This window comes from Pleurodeles waltl, chromosome 7 (assembly GCF_031143425.1).
Source record: "Pleurodeles waltl isolate 20211129_DDA chromosome 7, aPleWal1.hap1.20221129, whole genome shotgun sequence".
NCBI lineage: Eukaryota > Metazoa > Chordata > Amphibia > Caudata > Salamandridae > Pleurodeles > Pleurodeles waltl.
Window position 1 is genome coordinate 16191820 of NC_090446.1, and position 18756 is coordinate 16210575.

Sequence of the window (18756 nt, forward strand, 5' to 3'; positions counted from 1 at the left end):
TGGCTCCTCTCAGATTCCAGAACTTTCTGCCACAGAAATGTGAGTAACATGTGTATTTTTAGCCAAATTTTGAGGTTTGCAAAGGATTCTGGGTAACAGAACCTGGTCCGAGCCCCGCAAGTCACCCCTCCTTGGATTCCCCTAGGTCTCTAGTTTTCAGAAATGCACAGGTTTGGTAGGTTTCCCTAGGTGCCGGCTGAGCTAGAGGCCAAAATCTACAGGTAGGCACTTCGCAAAAAACACCTCTGTTTTTTTCCAAAATTTAGGATGTGTCCACGTTGCGCTTTGGGGTGTTTCCTGTCGCCGGCGCTAGGCCTACCCACGCAAGTGAGGTATCATTTTTATCGGGAGACTTGGGGGAACGCTGGGTGGAAGGAAATTTGTAGCTCCTCTCAGATTCCAGAACTTTCTGCCACAGAAATGTGAGGGACATGTGTTTTTTTAGCCAAATTTTGAGGTTTGCAAAGGATTCTGGGTAACAGAACCTGGTCCGAGCCCCGCAAGTCACCCCTCCTTGGATTCCCCTAGGTCTCTAGTTTTCAGAAATGCACAGGTTTGGTAGGTTTCCCTAGGTGCCGGCTGAGCTAGAGGCCAAAATCTACAGGTAGGCACTTCGCAAAAAACACCTCTGTTTTTTTCCAAAATTTATGATGTGTCCACGTTGCGCTTTGGGATGTTTCCTGTCGCCGGCGCTAGGCCTACCCACGCAAGTGAGGTATCATTTTTATCGGGAGACTTGGGGGAACGCTGGGTGGAAGGAAATTTGTAGCTCCTCTCAGATTCCAGAACTTTCTGCCACAGAAATGTGAGGGACATGTGTTTTTTTAGCCAAATTTTGAGGTTTGCAAAGGATTCTGGGTAACAGAACCTGGTCCGAGCCCCGCAAGTCACCCCTCCTTGGATTCCCCTAGGTCTCTAGTTTTCAGAAATGCACAGGTTTGGTAGGTTTCCCTAGGTGCCGGCTGAGCTAGAGGCCAAAATCTACAGGTAGGCACTTCGCAAAAAACACCTCTGTTTTTTTCCAATATTTAGGATGTGTCCACGTTGCGCTTTGGGGTGTTTCCTGTCGCCGACGCTAGGCCTACCCACGCAAGTGAGGTATCATTTTTATCGGGAGACTTGGGGGAACGCTGGGTGGAAGGAAATTTGTAGCTCCTCTCAGATTCCAGAACTTTCTGCCACAGAAATGTGAGGGACATGTGTTTTTTTAGCCAAATTTTGAGGTTTGCAAAGGAATCTGGGTAACAGAACCTGGTCCGAGCCCCGCAAGTCACCCCTCCTTGGATTCCCCTAGGTCTCTAGTTTTCAGAAATGCACAGGTTTGGTAGGTTTCCCTAGGTGCCGGCTGAGCTAGAGGCCAAAATCTACAGGTAGGCACTTCGCAAAAAACACCTCTGTTTTTTTCCAAAATGTAGGATGTGTCCACGTTGCGCTTTGGGGTGTTTCCTGTCGCCGGCGCTAGGCCTACCCATGCAAGTGAGGTATCATTTTTATCGGGAGACTTGGGGGAACGCTGGGTGGAAGGAAATTTGTAGCTCCTCTCAGATTCCAGAACTTTCTGCCACAGAAATGTGAGGGACATGTGTTTTTTTAGCCAAATTTTGAGGTTTGCAAAGGATTCTGGGTAACAGAACCTGGTCCGAGCCCCGCAAGTCACCCCTCCTTGGATTCCCCTAGGTCTCTAGTTTTCAGAAATGCACAGGTTTGGTAGGTTTCCCTAGGTGCCGGCTGAGCTAGAGGCCAAAATCTACAGGTAGGCACTTCGCAAAAAACACCTCTGTTTTTTTCCAATATTTAGGATGTGTCCACGTTGCGCTTTGGGGTGTTTCCTGTCGCCGGCGCTAGGCCTACCCACGCAAGTGAGGTATCATTTTTATCGGGAGACTTGGGGGAACGCTGGGTGGAAGGAAATTTGTAGCTCCTCTCAGATTCCAGAACTTTCTGTCACAGAAATGTGAGTAACATGTGTTTTTTTAGCCAAATTTTGAGGTTTGCAAAGGATTCTGGGTAACAGAACCTGCTCCGAGCCCCGCAAGTCACCCCTCCTTGGATTCCCCTAGGTCTCTAGTTATCAGAAATGCACAGGTTTGGTGGGTTTCCCTAGGTGCCGGCTGAGCTAGAGGCCAAAATCTACAGGTAGGCACTTCGCAAAAAACACCTCTGTTTTTTTCCAAAATTTAGGATGTGTCCACATTGCGCTTTGGGGTGTTTCCAGTCGCCGGCGCTAGGCCTACCCATGCAAGTGAGGTATCATTTTTATCGGGAGACTTGGGGGAACGCTGGGTGGAAGGAAATTTGTAGCTCCTCTCAGATTCCAGAACTTTCTGCCACAGAAATGTGAGGGACATGTGTTTTTTTAGCCAAATTTTGAGGTTTGCAAAGGATTCTGGGTAACACAACCTGGTCCGAGCCCCGCAAGTCACCCCTCCTTGGATTCCCCTAGGTCTCTAGTTTTCAGAAATGCACAGGTTTGGTAGGTTTCCCTAGGTGCCGGCTGAGCTAGAGGCCAAAATCTACAGGTAGGCACTTCGCAAAAAACACCTCTGTTTTTTTCCAAAATTTAGGATGTGTCCACGTTGCGCTTTGGGGTGTTTCCTGTCGCCGGCGCTAGGCCTACCCACGCAAGTGAGGTATCATTTTTATCGGGAGACTTGGGGGAACGCTGGGTGGAAGGAAATTTGTAGCTCCTCTCAGATTCCAGAACTTTCCGCCACAGAAATGTGAGGGACATGTGTTTTTTTATCCAAATGTTGAGGTTTGCAAAGGATTCTGGGTAACAGAACCTGGTCCGAGCCCCGCAAGTCACCCCTCCTTGGATTCCCCTAGGTCTCTAGTTTTCAGAAATGCACAGGTTTGGTAGGTTTCCCTAGGTGCCGGCTGAGCTAGAGGCCAAAATCTACAGGTAGGCACTTCGCAAAAAACACCTCTGTTTTCTCCCAAAATTGTCGATGTGTCCACGTTGCGCTTTGGGGCGTTTCCTGTCGCGGGCGCTAGGCCTACCCACGCAAGTGAGGTATCATTTTTATCGGGAGACTAGGGGTAACATAGATTAGCAAAACAAGTGCTATTGCCCCTTGTCTTTCTCTACATTTTTTCCTTCCAAATATAGGAGAGTGTGTAAAAAAGACATCTATTTGAGAAATTCCCTATAATTCACATGCTTGTATGGTCACCCCGGAATTCAGAGATGTGCAAATAACCACTGCTCCTCAGCACCTTATCTTGTGCCCTTTTTGGAAATGCAAAGGTTTTCTTGATAGCAATTTTTTACTCTTTATATTTCAGCAAATGAATTGCTGTATACCCGGTATAGAATGAAAACGCACTGCAGGGTGCAGCTCATTTATTGGCTCTGGGTTCCTCGGGTTCTTGATGAACCTACAAGCCCTATATTTCCCCGCAACCAGAGGAGTCCAGCAGACGTAACGGTATATTGCTTTCCATAATCTGACATTGCAGGGAAAAGTTACAGAGTAAAACATAGAGAAAAATTGATGTGTTTTTCACCTCAATTTCAATATTTTTCTTTTTCAGCTGTTATTTTCTGTAGGAAACCCTTGTAGGATCTACACAAATGACCCCTTGCTGAATTCAGAATTTTGTCTACTTTTCAGAAATGGTTAGGTTTTTGGGATCCAGCATTGGTTTCATGCCCATTCCTGTCACTGACTGGAAGGAGGCTGAAAGCACAAAAAATTGCAAAAATGGGGTATGCCCCAGTAAAATGCCAAAATTGTGTTGAAAAATGGGGTTTTCTGATTCAAGTCTGCCTGTTCCTGAAAGCTACTAAGCTGCTGAGTTTAGCACTACAAACCCTTTGTTGATGCCATTTTCGGGGGGAAATCCACAAGCCTTCTTCTGCAGCCACTTTTTCCATTTTTTTTTTTAAAAACGAAATTTTCACTGTATTTTGGCCAATTTCTTGGCCTCCTTCAAGGGAACCCACAAAGTCTGGGTACCTCTAGAATCCCTAGGATGTTGGAAAAAAAGGACGCAAATTTGGCTTGGTTAGCTTATGTGAACAAAAAGTTATGAGGGCCTAAGCGCGAACTGCCCCAAATAGGCAAAAAAAGGCCTGGCACAGGAGGGGGAAAAGGCCTTGCAGCGAAGGGGTTAACTATAAGTGCCCCATATTTTTACTCCTCATAGAACTGCAGGAGGGGGGTTGCAGTCGTATTATGTGTATTGAGAATTTTAACTGAACCATGTTCTTAGGTATTTATGTTTTATATTTTATATATTATTATTATTACTATTATCATTATTGGTTTTATTCTTCTATCACTATTGTATATTCGCTTTGATGATCGATTGATCGAATAAAGCATGTGTTAAATCAAACAAGTGCATTAATTAGTTCCTGTCATTGTTTGCCCAGGTTTTAGTTGTTAAATAAAGACACATTTAATGTATATGTTGCTTTAGTTTTGCTACTGATATTATATACAAACTCTAAGACCTGAGGCATGGCGAGAGATAAGGGCCCACATGTAGGAAATTCTGAATTTACGACTCGCACATAGCGACTCCATGGAAATCGCTATTTGCGTGTCGCAAATTAGTATGTATGTATCTAGATTAGTATGTATGTATCCAGCGATTTCCTAATAGCGATTTCTGCAGAGTAGAAATTGCAATTAGGAAATTGGTATTTAAGAACTCACAAAATTGCTATTTCCTAATAAGAAATTGCACATTAAGAAATGAAGCCCGAAATGCACTTGAAAGCTGTTTGATTATGTCATATCCCAGGCGGAAGGTAGGGTGTGACCACCACCCAGAGGCCTGACACACACACTGGAAGCAGGGAGTGGCCAGATACACTGCTGCATGCACTGGGAAGACAAAGCATGCCATGGCTGCAGGGGAGAGCAGGGAAGCTAAAGGCAGCAGGAAAAGAAAACAGTTGTTTTCTGAGAGGGAACTGGAGGTCATTACTGAGGAATATGTGGTGAAAATGGACCAGCTGTTTGGCAAGGCCTCCTTTTCTGTTCCTGTGGCCCAGAAAAATCAAATAGGGCAGGAGATACAGGAGAAAGTAAACTCCTTGGGGGTCATACAAAGGACCATACCTAAACTTAGGGAGCCATGATATGACCTGCGCTGCAGAACCAAAGATAAGCTGGCCAGCAGGATGGCCGAGGGGCATGAGACTGGAAGATGTCCATGTACCCAACACCCTCTGACTGCCATGGAGTGTCTGATTGAGTGGACCGTTCACCCAGTGAGTGTCAGCAGTGTTGGAGACATTGATATCTCACTCCAAGCAGACCCCAGCCAGGGTAAGTCATATACCTTCTTGTATAATCCAGGCCATGCTTCTAGGAAAACCACATCACATACATCACAGTGAGAAATACTCTATTGAGGTGTTTGGCCCTCCCAGCCAATGCTTCATGGGAGTTGTAGTGCACTCCATTAGCATGCTGTACTGAGTGCTGATGGCCCTATCTAACAATTAGACACATCTCCAACAACTCAGACACACATGTAGCAGTGTCAAAATATTGTAGTGCACAAAGCAATTACATTTATGTACAACTATTTATTACGTATATATCCCACAGATTACAGCCCAGATGTCTCTGCACCTCATATTGGGAGGGACTTCCTTCATGACCCACTAACACCCTCATCATCTCCACCATGTCCATCGACCCCCAACTGGCTGGAGAGTCAGTACCTCACTCTGCCCACCATTTCCGACAGTGATGGTGACTGGTGCACAAGGGAGCACACCACAGTTGAGTCCAGGCCTGTCAGCATGTCCATGGATCCCATGGCAGGAGTGGTGGCAACACACACATCTATTGTGGGCTTGAGTGAGGCATTCTCAGGACACAGTGCCAGCAAAACAAGTAAATAAGTGGTGTCATCAGGGAGCTGCAGTGCCTTATCAAGGCAGTGGAGAAGGGGCAGGAGCGCTGGCATACAGCATTGGAGCGACAGCACACACTGTAGTGTATGCGCCTTAAGCAGTATATTGGACGCATTGACACCTTCTCCAGGGCTATAAATCGCCTGACCAATAGAACATCAAGCCTGGCAAGCCTACTGTTAGCATCCAAAAGAGATGTCCCACTACTGCCAGGATGTTGTGCCTGACCTGGAAAAGGTCAAAACTGCATTCAAGAACATCCAAACAAACAAATTGTGTCTACCCCCATCCCACCACCACCTGAGAGCAAGGAGGGATCTAGCATGAGTGGTGTTTCTGCTTATGAGGCCTGCCTCACTTGACATACCGCCAACATCAAGGCCAGGACACAGAGCCGCTGAGAAGCAAGGCACAACAAGGGGATTGAAAAAGTGACCCCCATCTGTATTCTTTTTAGTTTCACTCTGTTTGGCACATATGTACCACACACATATATACATATACCACAGGAATAATTGTTTACATGGTTGCGATCCTGTTGTCCCTGTAGTGGCTGTTGCACAACATCAGAGTCATAATCAGATTTTGGATCAATGATGACATTGTGTAGTCCCCTCCTCATCACATTGTGGTGCAGAATGGCAAAGGTCGTTATTATTTTGTAGCATGTGTGTGGCCTATAAAGAAGTGCCCCCTTGTCTTGTGGATGAACCTGAAGTAGAACTTGAGTATGCCAAATGTTTGCTCAGTGATTGAGCATTTTGACTCGTGTGCCCTGTTGGAACATCTCTCACTTGGTGTCCAGGAGGTTCAGGTAAGCTGTGAGGATCCAGGGGCATCCGGCATATTCACTGTCACCTTAGGAGCATGAGAGGGAAAACCATAAGGTTAGTTCACACATACACTCCTGGAAAGTGTGTTCACTGATTTTGAGATCCTCTTACCTAGCAGTAACCCACTGCCAAATTTCCCCTTTGCCAATCGGTTGTGTGTTCCACTGTGCTGGAACATAAATGAGTTGTGTGTACTTCTTGAGGACCTGGCCACAAGGTCAGTGATGACCCAGGAGGCATCGCACACCACCTGCTCATTCGTGTAGTGTGTGATCTTCCGATTCCTGTAAATGTATTCTGATGCTGACAGTGATATATGGCAATATGTATTCCATGCACACAGCCAATAACATTGGTGAACTGCACTGCCTTACAGAAGTTGAGTTTTGTCTGCTGCAGTGTGTGGGGTTATTTGGAAAATAGATGTATTGTTTCAATTTACCAACCATTACGTCCAGGAACCTGTGGAGAAACCTTGATAGTGCACTCTATGATACCTCCCCTGCAACTGTTACGACTGACTGGTAACTCCCTGATGCAAGGAAATGTAGGCAACACAAACCCTGCACATAAGAGGGAATGGCACTGCTCCTCTGTGTAGGGGCCAGTAGCTGGGGTTGTATGTCATCTATAAGGTCAAGTTGACCTGGCTAGTCAGTCTGTAACTGTCTATCATCTCCTCCTCTGTCAGGCTGAAGAGAGTGACACTCACCCTAAATATCATGTCCTGTCTCCTCCTCCCCCTGTCTCTGAAGGCCTGAATCCTCATCCCCCTCGCTAGGCTGTATAATGCCGCCACTGTGAAAGAGCCAGATGTGTTTTAGGGCTCTTTTGATATAGTTTGCACATGGTTGCCACCTGTATCAAGTCAGTGGTAATTACCTTTCTTAACAGACCATTTTGTGCATACTCACGAATAGGAAATCCTCCGTGCATGGGTTGCGATTCGCAAATGGGAAATTGCTCATAGCGATTCCCTATTTTATCGATCTCCAAAATGAGATTTCTGCATGGGAGGAATTGCATTTTGCGACTCCGTTTTTGGCATTCGTTCATAATGACTGCTGATTTTGTATTTCTTAACAGCCCTAAACAGCGATTCGGTCTGTTAAAAAATGCAAAATAGTTTTGTACAACTGGGACAAGAAGCCTGTCTATACTTACAGCTCAAATAATTAAATTACTGCAGAACAGTGCTTGTTCGCCTATGTTTCCATATAGCTTTTTTCAAAGCACCTTTTACATCCTTGTTCCTCAAACTGTAAAGAATCGGATTCAACATTGGAATGACAATTGTGTACATTACAGCAAAGAGCTTGTCTTCGTCCAATGAATACTCTGATGTTGGTTTCATATACACACCAAGCTCAGTTCCATAGAACAAAATAACAGCAGTTAGGTGAGAAGAACAGGTGGAGAACAACTTTTGTCTCCCTGTGTTGGAGTGAACTTTCATGATGTTAGAGATAATTAGCACATATGAAGTTATTGTTAACATGAAAGGACCCAATCCTATTACAATACCTTCTCCGAAAGTTGCAATATTTATGAAATATGTGTCTGTACAAGATAGTTCTAGAAGAGCATTCAAATCACAAAAGAAATGATTGATTTCATTAGATGCACAAAAGGATAAATTTGATATCAAAACAGTGTGTGCGATAGTGTCCAGAAAGCCAAGGATCCAGGATGCTATAGTTAATGAAACTAGGGCTCTTTTATTCATTAGAGATGCATAGCGCAGGGGGTTGCAAATTGCAATGTACCTGTCATAGGCCATGACCGACAGCAAGTAAAACTCTGTGCTGATGAAGGAAATGCAAAAATAGAATTGAAGAATGCATGAAGAGAACTTGATGGATTTATCAGATTTCTTGTCTTTTAAGCAGACTTCCAGCAGTTTTGGGATGGTGACTGTTGTGAAACCAATATCAAGGAAAGATAAGTTCATGAGAAAATAATACATAGGAATTTGAAGATGTGCATCAATGCATATTAATCCAATGATGACAAGGTTTCCAAGAAGAGTAAATAAATACATTAGTAGGAACACAAGGAAAATGGGAACTTGAAGTTGGGGATTTTGCGACAATCCCAAAATAAAAAATTCAGTCAGGAGAGTCTCATTCACCTTTTCCATTCTTCTAATTCTTCATGTTGTTGTTCAATAATTAATCAAAGATCTACGGAAAAAGGAAACATAAGATTCTGAAAAGCAAAAGATACTTTATCAGAATGAAAAAGCATGCTCCTGGATACATTAATGTCATCTTTTTACAATGTATTAATTAAAAAATAAAGCCCTGAGTTACAAATGCTGTGTTGCCAGCAAATACTGTCTAGGCAGTAGCCAAAAATTAAGAGAGAGTGGGTGATCACCTCCCTCCAGCTCATCATGCATACCGTTTCCAGCCCTGGACCTTTGTGCAATAGCCTAATGCACTTTGGATGTTGCAGTAATTTTTGATTCCATTTTACTAATTAATGGCTGAAATGAGTGATTGGCTGATGAAAAGGTCAGGACTGGCAACATTGTCCATAATGAGTTGGAGTGAGGGGGATAAAACTTGGGTGTGGAAAATCAGACTAAAGCAAAATTAGCAGTACATTGGAGTCAACCAAACCATTTGAGTAGGACAGAGCAACAGCAATCTCAGATGAAAGTCATTAGAAAGAAATTGACAGGGCATTAAGAAGGCAGAAAACATTACTCAAGATATTTCAGTTGCCACCGAATTCAAATTGTTGTGGCCTTCTACTGGGGACTAATCAAAGATAGACCAAGCCACGGTAACCTTTATGCATGCAGTACTGTTGGGGTATTCAAAAACCCTCAAGGCTACTCTTGCAAATCCAAATATGCAAAAATATGATGTCAGAGACATCCTTTTGTGTCAAATGTGTGGAAACCTCAAAAGAGGGAACCCCCAAGATGGTTTGGGGAACCAGATTATAGCTTGGCTGTTGCTTATGGTGAGTTCAGGCACAATTAGATTAGAAGAGAAGAAGAGACACATCCAATAATTAATTTGTAAAACAATGAGTGACAGTGCCCAATTTAGGCTCAGAAGCCCACATCTGGTGCTATTAAATATTTGCATAGTCTTAATCCACCTGGTTCCTCTTTAATCCAATACCAGACACTCCCTGCACCTTTAACTCACTCTTGCAGGTTCCTGTTATCTCCCTTTGTGATGGTTTTCCCGTCATTCTCTTTCTCTGTCTTTCCGCTTTGTGTGGCTTTCCATTACTTGCTCTTGGGAAATATCTGATGAGGAAAAATCAGTGATAAGCCTCAAAATTGAGTGCCAATGCCCCAGCAACTCCAATTAAGCACTGCACACATCCCAAAATCGATTGTGTTATTTGAGGTAATCTAGAGAGCTACCTCAGACTTTTTCCCGGGGAGAAACAGGGCCATAGCACAACAGCACTCAAACCTAAAAATAGCCCTGGGTATACGGTCAGGGTCTTGAAGTGAAATAGGTGAAAATCCATCATTCCTCTTTTTAACATCTCCAAGTGGAAAAGGAGAGGGGGGTTGAGACCACTTTGTATCTGTGTTGGAAAATGGGTTATTGGTAGGGCAGGTAGGTACCTACACCTAGCAACAAGCCACAAACCTCCACATAAGTACAGTTAGGTCTCAGTAAATTAATCCCAGCTCTACCCTTGGTAGCTTGGCATCGAGCGTCAAGGCTTAACTTAGGAGACAAAGTGTAAAGCATTCAAATATCACAAAACAGTAATTAAATAAAACACAGGAAACAGTTTAAAAATCCAAAACCAATTTATAAAAAGAGCTTATATTTTTATCTTTAAAATGACACAAAAACGATTAAAATCGGTTCAGGGGAACCGGAGATATGAATTTTTAAAGTATTATTATTTTCTAGCGCTTAGAAACAAAAAGCGCCAATCGGGTCATCTGGTTGCACCAGGACCGGGGCAAAGTCAAACTTTCAGGCCGACCGCGATGGAGCCCTGCTCGGCTACAAGTCGCGGGAGGCCTCGGTTAAAAAGTTACCTTCTGACTTAGTCTCTTTTTTGATGTTTTTCTTCCCCGGGACGAACCTGCCAGTTGGATCCGACCTCCTGGAGCCCTTGTCCGGATACGCGAAGTCGGTTTCCTCGGTGGTGATTTTTACCTTCGGACTTAGTCGTTTTTTCGAGATGAAAATCCTTCGACCGGGGTAAACCTGGATCTTGATCCGACGTCCATGGAGCCCTTCTCGGATACGATGGCTGGAAGGGCCCGGTCAACTTTTTACGTTCGGACTTAGTCTCTTTTTTGGATGTTTTTCTTTACCGGGACGAACCACGAAGTCAGGCCGGGTCGCGGTTGAGGCAAGCCGGCTAGAATTTCCGCGTCGGGTCGGTCACTTTATGGAGCTTTTTTTCAAAAATTCTCCAATCTTTTCCAAACTTCTGGGGCTTCACCCAGATGTTTTTTAAGGTTCTTTTGGGGTCCACAGCTCACCCCAAGGGTCCAGAAGTTCTGTGATGGTCCTTGGGAAGTGCGGACTTCAACTCCCAGAATACACCTGGCGCAAACTCCTTTTTGGCCACTGGACAGTGGTCAGCTGGTCACTTTTTCAGGAGTTGGTGCAGGGGACTCTGGATAGCAATTTTTCACCTGTAGCAAACAGGGAGTCCCTCCTTGAACCAGTGGAAGCCAGGCAAAGTCCTTCTTGTGGTGAAGCCCAAGTGTGCAGCTGGTGCAGTCTTTCTGAGTGCAGGGTCCAGGTGCAGGCCAGGGGTCCAGCATGGCAGTCCTTCTTCTCCTTGTAGTTCCTTCTTCTTGAAATTTGGTGGGGATCTGAGGCGTGGGTGCAGGTCTGCCAGTTTTATCCTTGCTCCTGGGTGAAAAGCAGGGGGGCCCTGGTTCTCCAATCAGGGACAGGGTCGTCCCCCTGTGATGACCACTTCCTGGGAAGTGTGGCAAAAATCCATCCCAGAAGGCAACAGTCTCTAAAAATCCAAAATGGATGAATCTGATTTTTGGAGGAGAGATCTGGCTGAGCCCACCCACTGGTGTGGCTAAAAATCATAAACACACCCCTCTCCTGCCCTCTCCTAATCTAATCAAGGGGGCACCTAGCTGTCTGGGGTTGCAGGATGTGGGGGTGTTGCTGGGTGCTCCAGATGTCCTTCTCTGCCTTTGAAGACCAGTTTGACAGCCCTCCCCTTCCTGCCTCACCATCTGCTGAGGGGAGATTCTCTCCCCCAAGCACATTCCTTTGTGTGAAGCCAGGCCACTTCACACCTCATTAAAGTAGCCTGGCAGAAGCTGCTGCAGGCTGGCCAATCAGAGCACAGCAGCAAAAACAATGCAGAGCTGAAATTGGCAACTTTTTAGGTAAAGTCTAAACTTTTTACCTGGACTAGTTATATTAAATCCAACAACTGGAAGTTGTGGGATTTATTATAACAATCAATTTGATACCAAATTCTTGGTATGTAACATTTAAGGAGACTTTAAAATTTAAAATAAAGTCTGCCCATTCTAGCCTATGAAGACCATTTACTTCAATGAGGGAAAAACGAATTTGGCTGTTTTTACCTCACCAGGGATTATAAATCTATTTTTATAAAGTCCCTGCTTATAGTTACATGGCACCCAGCCCTAGGGGCACATAGGGCACACCTTAGGGGTGACTTATATGTAAAAATAAGGTAGTTTAAGACTTTGGAAGTACCTTTAATTCCAAAGTCGAATTTGCATATAACTTTAATTTAAAAGCAGCCAGCAAGGCAGGCTTGCTTTTAAAATGACACTGGGCACCTCAACAATGCACCTAGGTGTGCACCACCTATGCTGTGGTCCCTAAACCTACATGCCCTACCATATACTAGGGACTTATAGGTAGGTTAACTTAGCCAATTATAATTAGCCTAATTTGCATATCCATTTTACACAGAGCACTGGCCCTGGGACTGGTAAGCAGTACCCAGGGCACAGCCAAGAGTCAGTAACCACCAGTACCTATCCAGAAAGAGTGGGGGTGATCAGGCAAAAAAAAAGGACTTTCCTACACTGCCCCCCCCCCAGATGAAAGGTGATGGGTACTAACCTACACCCTGGTAGTCCTCATCAGCTAAGTGGAAAAACCTGGAAAGGCCATCTGCATTGGCATGAGCAGTCCCAGGTCTGTGCTCCACTGTGAAGTCCATCCCCTGTAGGGAAATGGACCACCTTAACAGTTTTGGGTTCTCCCCCCTCATCTGCATCAACCATCTGAGAGGTCTGTGGTCAGTTTGTACACGGAAGTGAGTGCCAAACAAGTAAGGCCTCAACTTCTTCAGGGACCAAACCACAGCAAAGGCCTCCCTCTCAATGGCACTCCATTTTTTCTCTCTGGGGAGTAGTCGCCTGCTGATGAAGGCAACTGGGTGATCATGGCCCTCTTCATTAACTTGTGCTAACACTGCCCCAATCCCTTCCTCTGAAGCATCTGTTTGCACTACAAACTCCTTGCTATAGCCAGGGGCCAGTAACACTGGTGCTGAACACATAGCCTGTTTTAGGGTGTCAAAAGCTTTCTGACACTCTGGGGTCCAAATGACCTTCTTGGGCTGTTTCTTGGAGGTAAGCTCAGTTAGAGGGGCCACTATGGTCCCAAAATTCTGAACAAACCTCCTGTAATACCCAGTCAGGCCAAGAAAGGCCCTGACCTGAGTCTGGGTTTTTGGAGCCTCCCAATCCAGGATAGTCTGGATCTTGGGCTGGAGAGGTTGTACATGGCCTCCACCAACAAGGTGGCCCAGGTACACAACAGAACTTTGCCCTATCTGGCACTTGCTTGCCTTGATAGTCAGGCCTGCTTGAAGCAGGGCCTGAAGCACTTCCTTCAGGTGGACCAGGTGGTCCCTCCAGGTGGAACTAAATACAGCTATATCATCCAGATAAGCTGCACTAAAAGATTCCAACCCAGATAGGACTCTGTTCACCAACTGTTGGAAGGTGGCAGGAGCATTTTTCATCCCGAAGGGCATCACCTTGAACTGAAAGTGGCCCTCTGGTGTGGAAAATGCTGACCTCTCCTTAGCTCTTGGACTTAAGGCAATCTGCCAATATCCTGAGGTCAGATCAAATGTGCTCAGGAATTTGGCAGCCCCCAACCTGTCAATGAGCTCATCAGCTCTAGGTATGGGGTGAGCATCAGTCCTAGTGACTGCATTTAGACCTCTGTAGTCCACACAGAATCTTAATTCTTTCTTCCCACCTTGGGGATTAGCTTTGGGCACCAGTACCACTGGACTGGACCAAGGACTATCAGAGGGCTCAATTACCTTCAGGTCCAACATCTTAGCCACTTCAGCTTTGATGTTGGCCTTGACCTGGTCAGACAGCCTGTACAGCTTGTTCTTGACAGGCAAGCTGTCACCAGTGTCAACATCATGGACACACCAATTGGTGAGTCCAGGGGTCAGGGAGAACAGACTAGCAAACTGTCCCAAGACTTGCTTACAGTCTTGTTGTTGCTGATCTGTCAATTTGGGAGAGAGTACCACTCCCTCCACTGACCCATCTTTTGCCTTTGAGGACAGGAGGTCTGGCAGAGGTTCACCCTCCTCCTCCTTCCCTTCATCAGTGACCATCAGCATGGTCATGTCTGCCCTGTCCTGGTGGGGTTTCATCCTGTTTACATGTAGGATCCTGTGAGGATTCCTGGGGGTGCCAAGGTCCACCAAGTAGGTGACCTCACCTTTTTTCTCTAGGATTGGATAGGGCCCAGTCCATTTGGCCTGTAGTGCCCTAGGAGCCATGGGCTCCAAAACCCACACCAGCTGTCCTGGGTGATACTCAGGCATGGTAGCCTTTTGATCATGCCAGAGCTTCATGAGCTCCTGACTGGCCTCCAGGTTTCTGCTTGCCTTCTTCATATACTCAGCCATGCGAGACCGCAGGCCTAGTACATAATCCAGCACATTCTCCTTGGATTCCTTGAGAGGCTTTTCCCAAGACTCTCTCACCAAGCACAATGGGCCTCTTACAGGGTGCCCAAACAGTAACTCAAAGGGGCTGAATCCAACCCCCTTCTGTGGCACCTCCCTGTAGGCAAACAGCAGGCATGGGAGGAGGACATCCCATCTCCTCCTGAGTTTGTCAGACAAACCCATTATCATGCCCTTCAGGGTCTTATTGAATCTTTCCACTAGACCATTGGTCTGTGGATGGTAGGGTGTGCTGAACTTATAAGTAACACCACACTCCTCCCACATGGCTTTCAGATAGGCTGACATAAAGTCTGTGCCCCTATCTGAGACCACCTCCTTTGGGAATCCCACTCTGGTGAACACACCAAGTAGGGCCCTAGCCACTGTGGGAGCAGTGACTGTCCGGAGGGGTATTGCCTCAGGGTACCTGGTGGCATGGTCCACTACCACCACAATGTACCTGTTTCCTGAAGCAGTTGGTGGGTCTAGGGGACCAACAATGTCAATCCCCACCCTCTCAAAGGGAGTCCCAACCACTGGCAGTGGAATCAAGGGAGCCTTTGGCTTGCCCCCTGTCTTGCCACTGGCTTGACAGGTGACACAGGAGCTGCAAAACTCCCTGACTTTTTCTGACATTTCGGGCCAATAAAAATGGTTGACCAGCCTGCTCCAGGTCTTGGTCTGTCCCAAATGACCAGCTAAGGGGATATCATGGCTTAAGGTAAGGAGGAATTCTCTATACTTTTGGTGGACCACTACTCTCCTAGTAGCCCCTTCTTTAAGGGCCCTTGCCTCAGTGTAGAGAACTCCATCCTCCCAGTAAACCTTATGGGTACCACTGGTATCCCCTTGTTCTTGCCTGGCAGCAGTCTGCCTCAGGCCCTCAAGAGTGGGACACTCTCTTTGTCCCTGGCACAAATCTTCTCTGGTGGGCCCACCTGCCCCTTGCAGTTCTGCCAAGTCAGGCAGAGTTTGCAGGGAAGGTGTCCCTCCCTCAGAGTTCAGATCCTCCCCCTCAGGGTTGGATTCTTCCTGACCCTCTGTACTTGTTGGGGCTGGCAAGCCAGACCCAGTGCCTTTTCTCTTTTTCTTGGAGGCTTGGCCCATTGTTCCAGGGTCCAAGTGTCCAGCATTTCCCTGTTGTGCTGCCTGTGACCTGGTCACAGCACACACCCATTCAGGGAGGTCCAGCATCTGTGCATGGACCCTTCTCTCCACTTCTGACCATTCAGATGCTTCAAGATCATTTCCCAGCAGACACTCTACTGGGAGGGCAGGAGCTACAGCTACTTTTTTAGGGCCAGTCACACCTCCCCATTCCAGACTCACCATAGCCATGGGATGGAGTTTGGTTCTGGTATCTGCATAAGTCACCTGGTGGAAGACACCAGGTAAGACCTGCTCTGGAGAAACCAGCTTTTCTGCGACCATTGTCACACTGGCTCCTGTATCTCTCAGAGCTTCCACTTCAGTCCCATTGACTTTAGGCCTCTGCCTATACCTCTCCATGATGGGAGGTAAGGTGGCCATAGTTGCAATGTCCACCCCACCCACGGATACTAAGGTGACCTCAGTGTACCCTGATTCCACCCCTGGGCCAACTTCCACCCCCAACCCTACACTAGCAATCCCCTGGGATTGCCCACCAGTGGGGGGCTTCTTGGTGCAGATAGCATCTCCTCTTTTATGTCCTGCCTGATGACAGTCAAAACACTTGCCGGCCTTAGCAAGCTCCTGAAACTTTCCTGCTTTAGCAGGATCATAATTCTTTCCCTGATACCCTTTCCCTTTAAAAGTGAATTGGCTCGGGGTTCCCCCTCCCTGAGAAGTTTTTGGGGACTCTTGTGAGGACTCTTTGGGTTTTTTGTCATCTTTCCCCTGGTTCTTCCCCTGAGAAGAAACATGTCCTCCCTTTTTCTGATCACCCCCTGGGGGTTTCTGGTTAACCCTAGTTCTTAACCAGTCATCTGCTGCCTCCCCCAGTTCTCTGGGGTTGGTCAACCTAGAGTCTACTAGATACTGGCGGAGCCTCTCTTGGACACAATTAGTTAGAAGGTGCTCCCTCATAATCAAATTGTACAGCCCCTCAAAGGTACTTACCCTGTTGCCCTGTATCCAGCCCTCCAGTGCTTTTACTGAAATGTCCACAAAGTCCACCCAGGACTGGGTGCTTGTCTTTTGGGTGTCCCTAAACTTAAGCCTATACTGCTCTGGGGTTAGACCAAACTTTTTAGTCAAGCAACTCTTCATACTGGGGTATGAGTCTGCATCCTCCCCACTCATGGTTAGGAGCCTATCCCTCCCAGAGTTGGGAACTAACTCCCAAAGGAGTGAACCCCAGTACTGAGGCTTGACTTTCCTCATCTGGAGGGCCCTCTCAAAGGCCCCCAGCCACTTATCTATGTCATCCCCTTCTACATAGGCAGGAACCACCCCTTTGGGTAATCTGGGGGCAAAACCCCCACCCAGGGACACCTCAGTTTCTTTCTCGCTGCCTCCATCTTTTTTTTCTTTGCTTGCCCACTTTTTCTTTTCTAGGGCAAGCTTATCTGCTTCCAAAGCTAAGTAGGCTAGCTGGGCTTCCAGCTCTCTTTCTCTGATGGATGGGTTCTCTCTTCCTGAAAGGACCCCCTTCCTACCACTAGCTTTGGGTCTGCCCCTAGTGACTGTATCCACTGAGGACCGTTCCTCCTCTTCCTCACTTAGGCTCGGATGCCTTCCCTCCCCTGAGTGGTTAGAGTTAGCATCTTCCTCTTTTTCTTCCTCCTCTGGAGCTTCCTCTGTCTCTACCTCTTGGGCCTCAGCCCATGCTGTCAGGGATTTAATCAGGATTTGCTTCCTGAGATCAGTGGTTGCAGGCAACCCTCTCTCAATACACAACCCCCTAAGCTGGACTATTGTCAGTGTGGGTAGGCTAGCCAGATCAAGCTCCATGGTTCCCTAGTTTTGTGTCAACAAAAACTTTTTGCAAAAATTGGTAACAAGAATTTAGAAAAATTAAAAAAATTCAATAATTGAAATTAATCCAAATTAATTAAAAAAAAATAAAATTAAAAATTAAAAACAATTTTTGCACTAGGACAATTTAAAGGATTTTTAATTTGTTTTATCTAAAACTGTAACGTGATATTGAACACAAGTACAGGATCCCGTCGCTGCTTCCAATTATGTTGGAAAATGGGTTATTGGTAGGGCAGGTAGGTACCTACACCTAGCAACAAGCCACAAACCTCCACATAAGTACAGTTAGGTCTCAGTAAATTAATCCCAGCTCTACCCTTGGTAGCTTGGCATCGAGCGTCAAGGCTTAACTTAGGAGACAAAGTGTAAAGCATTCAAATATCACAAAACAGTAATTAAATAAAACACAGGAAACAGTTTAAAAATCCAAAACCAATTTATAAAAAGAGCTTATATTTTTATCTTTAAAATGACACAAAAACGATTAAAATCGTTTCAGGGGAACCGGAGATAAGAATTTTTAAAGTATTATTATTTTCTAGCGCTTAGAAACAAAAAGCGCCAATCGGGTCATCTGGTTGCACCAGGACCGGGGCAAAGTCAAACTTTCAGGCCGACCGCGATGGAGCCCTGCTCGGCTACAAGTCGCGGGAGGCCTCGGTTAAAAAGTTACCTTCTGACTTAGTCTCTTTTTTGATGTTTTTCTTCCCCGGGACGAACCTGCCAGTTGGATCCGACCTCCTGGGGCCCTTGTCCGGATACGCGAAGTCGGTTTCCTCGGTGGTGATTTTTACCTTCGGACTTAGTCGTTTTTTCGAGATGAAAATCCTTCGACCGGGGTAAACCTGGATCTTGATCCAACGTCCATGGAGCCCTTCTCGGATACGATGGCTGGAAGGGCCCGGTCAACTTTTTACGTTCGGACTTAGTCTCTTTTTTGGATGTTTTTCTTTACCGGGACGAACCACGAAGTCAGGCCGGGTCGCGGTTGAGGCAAGCCGGCTAGAATTTCCGCGTCGGGTCGGTCACTTTATGGAGCTTTTTTTCAAAAATTCGCCAATCTTTTCCAAACTTCTGGGGCTTCACCCAGATGTTTTTTTAAGGTTCTTTTGGGGTCCACAGCTCACCCCAAGGGTCCAGAAG

The 18756-nt window shown here is 46.1% G+C and overlaps 1 protein-coding gene across 1 annotated transcript; it reads right to left on the reverse strand.

The window, feature by feature from the left end:
• Nucleotides 1–7891: 7891 nt before the first annotated feature.
• LOC138246728 (olfactory receptor 5AR1-like) lies at nucleotides 7892–8851 on the reverse strand. The gene has a single exon (XM_069201497.1). It carries the CDS (start codon nucleotides 8849–8851, stop codon nucleotides 7892–7894), a length of 960 nt encoding a protein of 319 aa, XP_069057598.1.
• Nucleotides 8852–18756: the final 9905 nt, after the last annotated feature.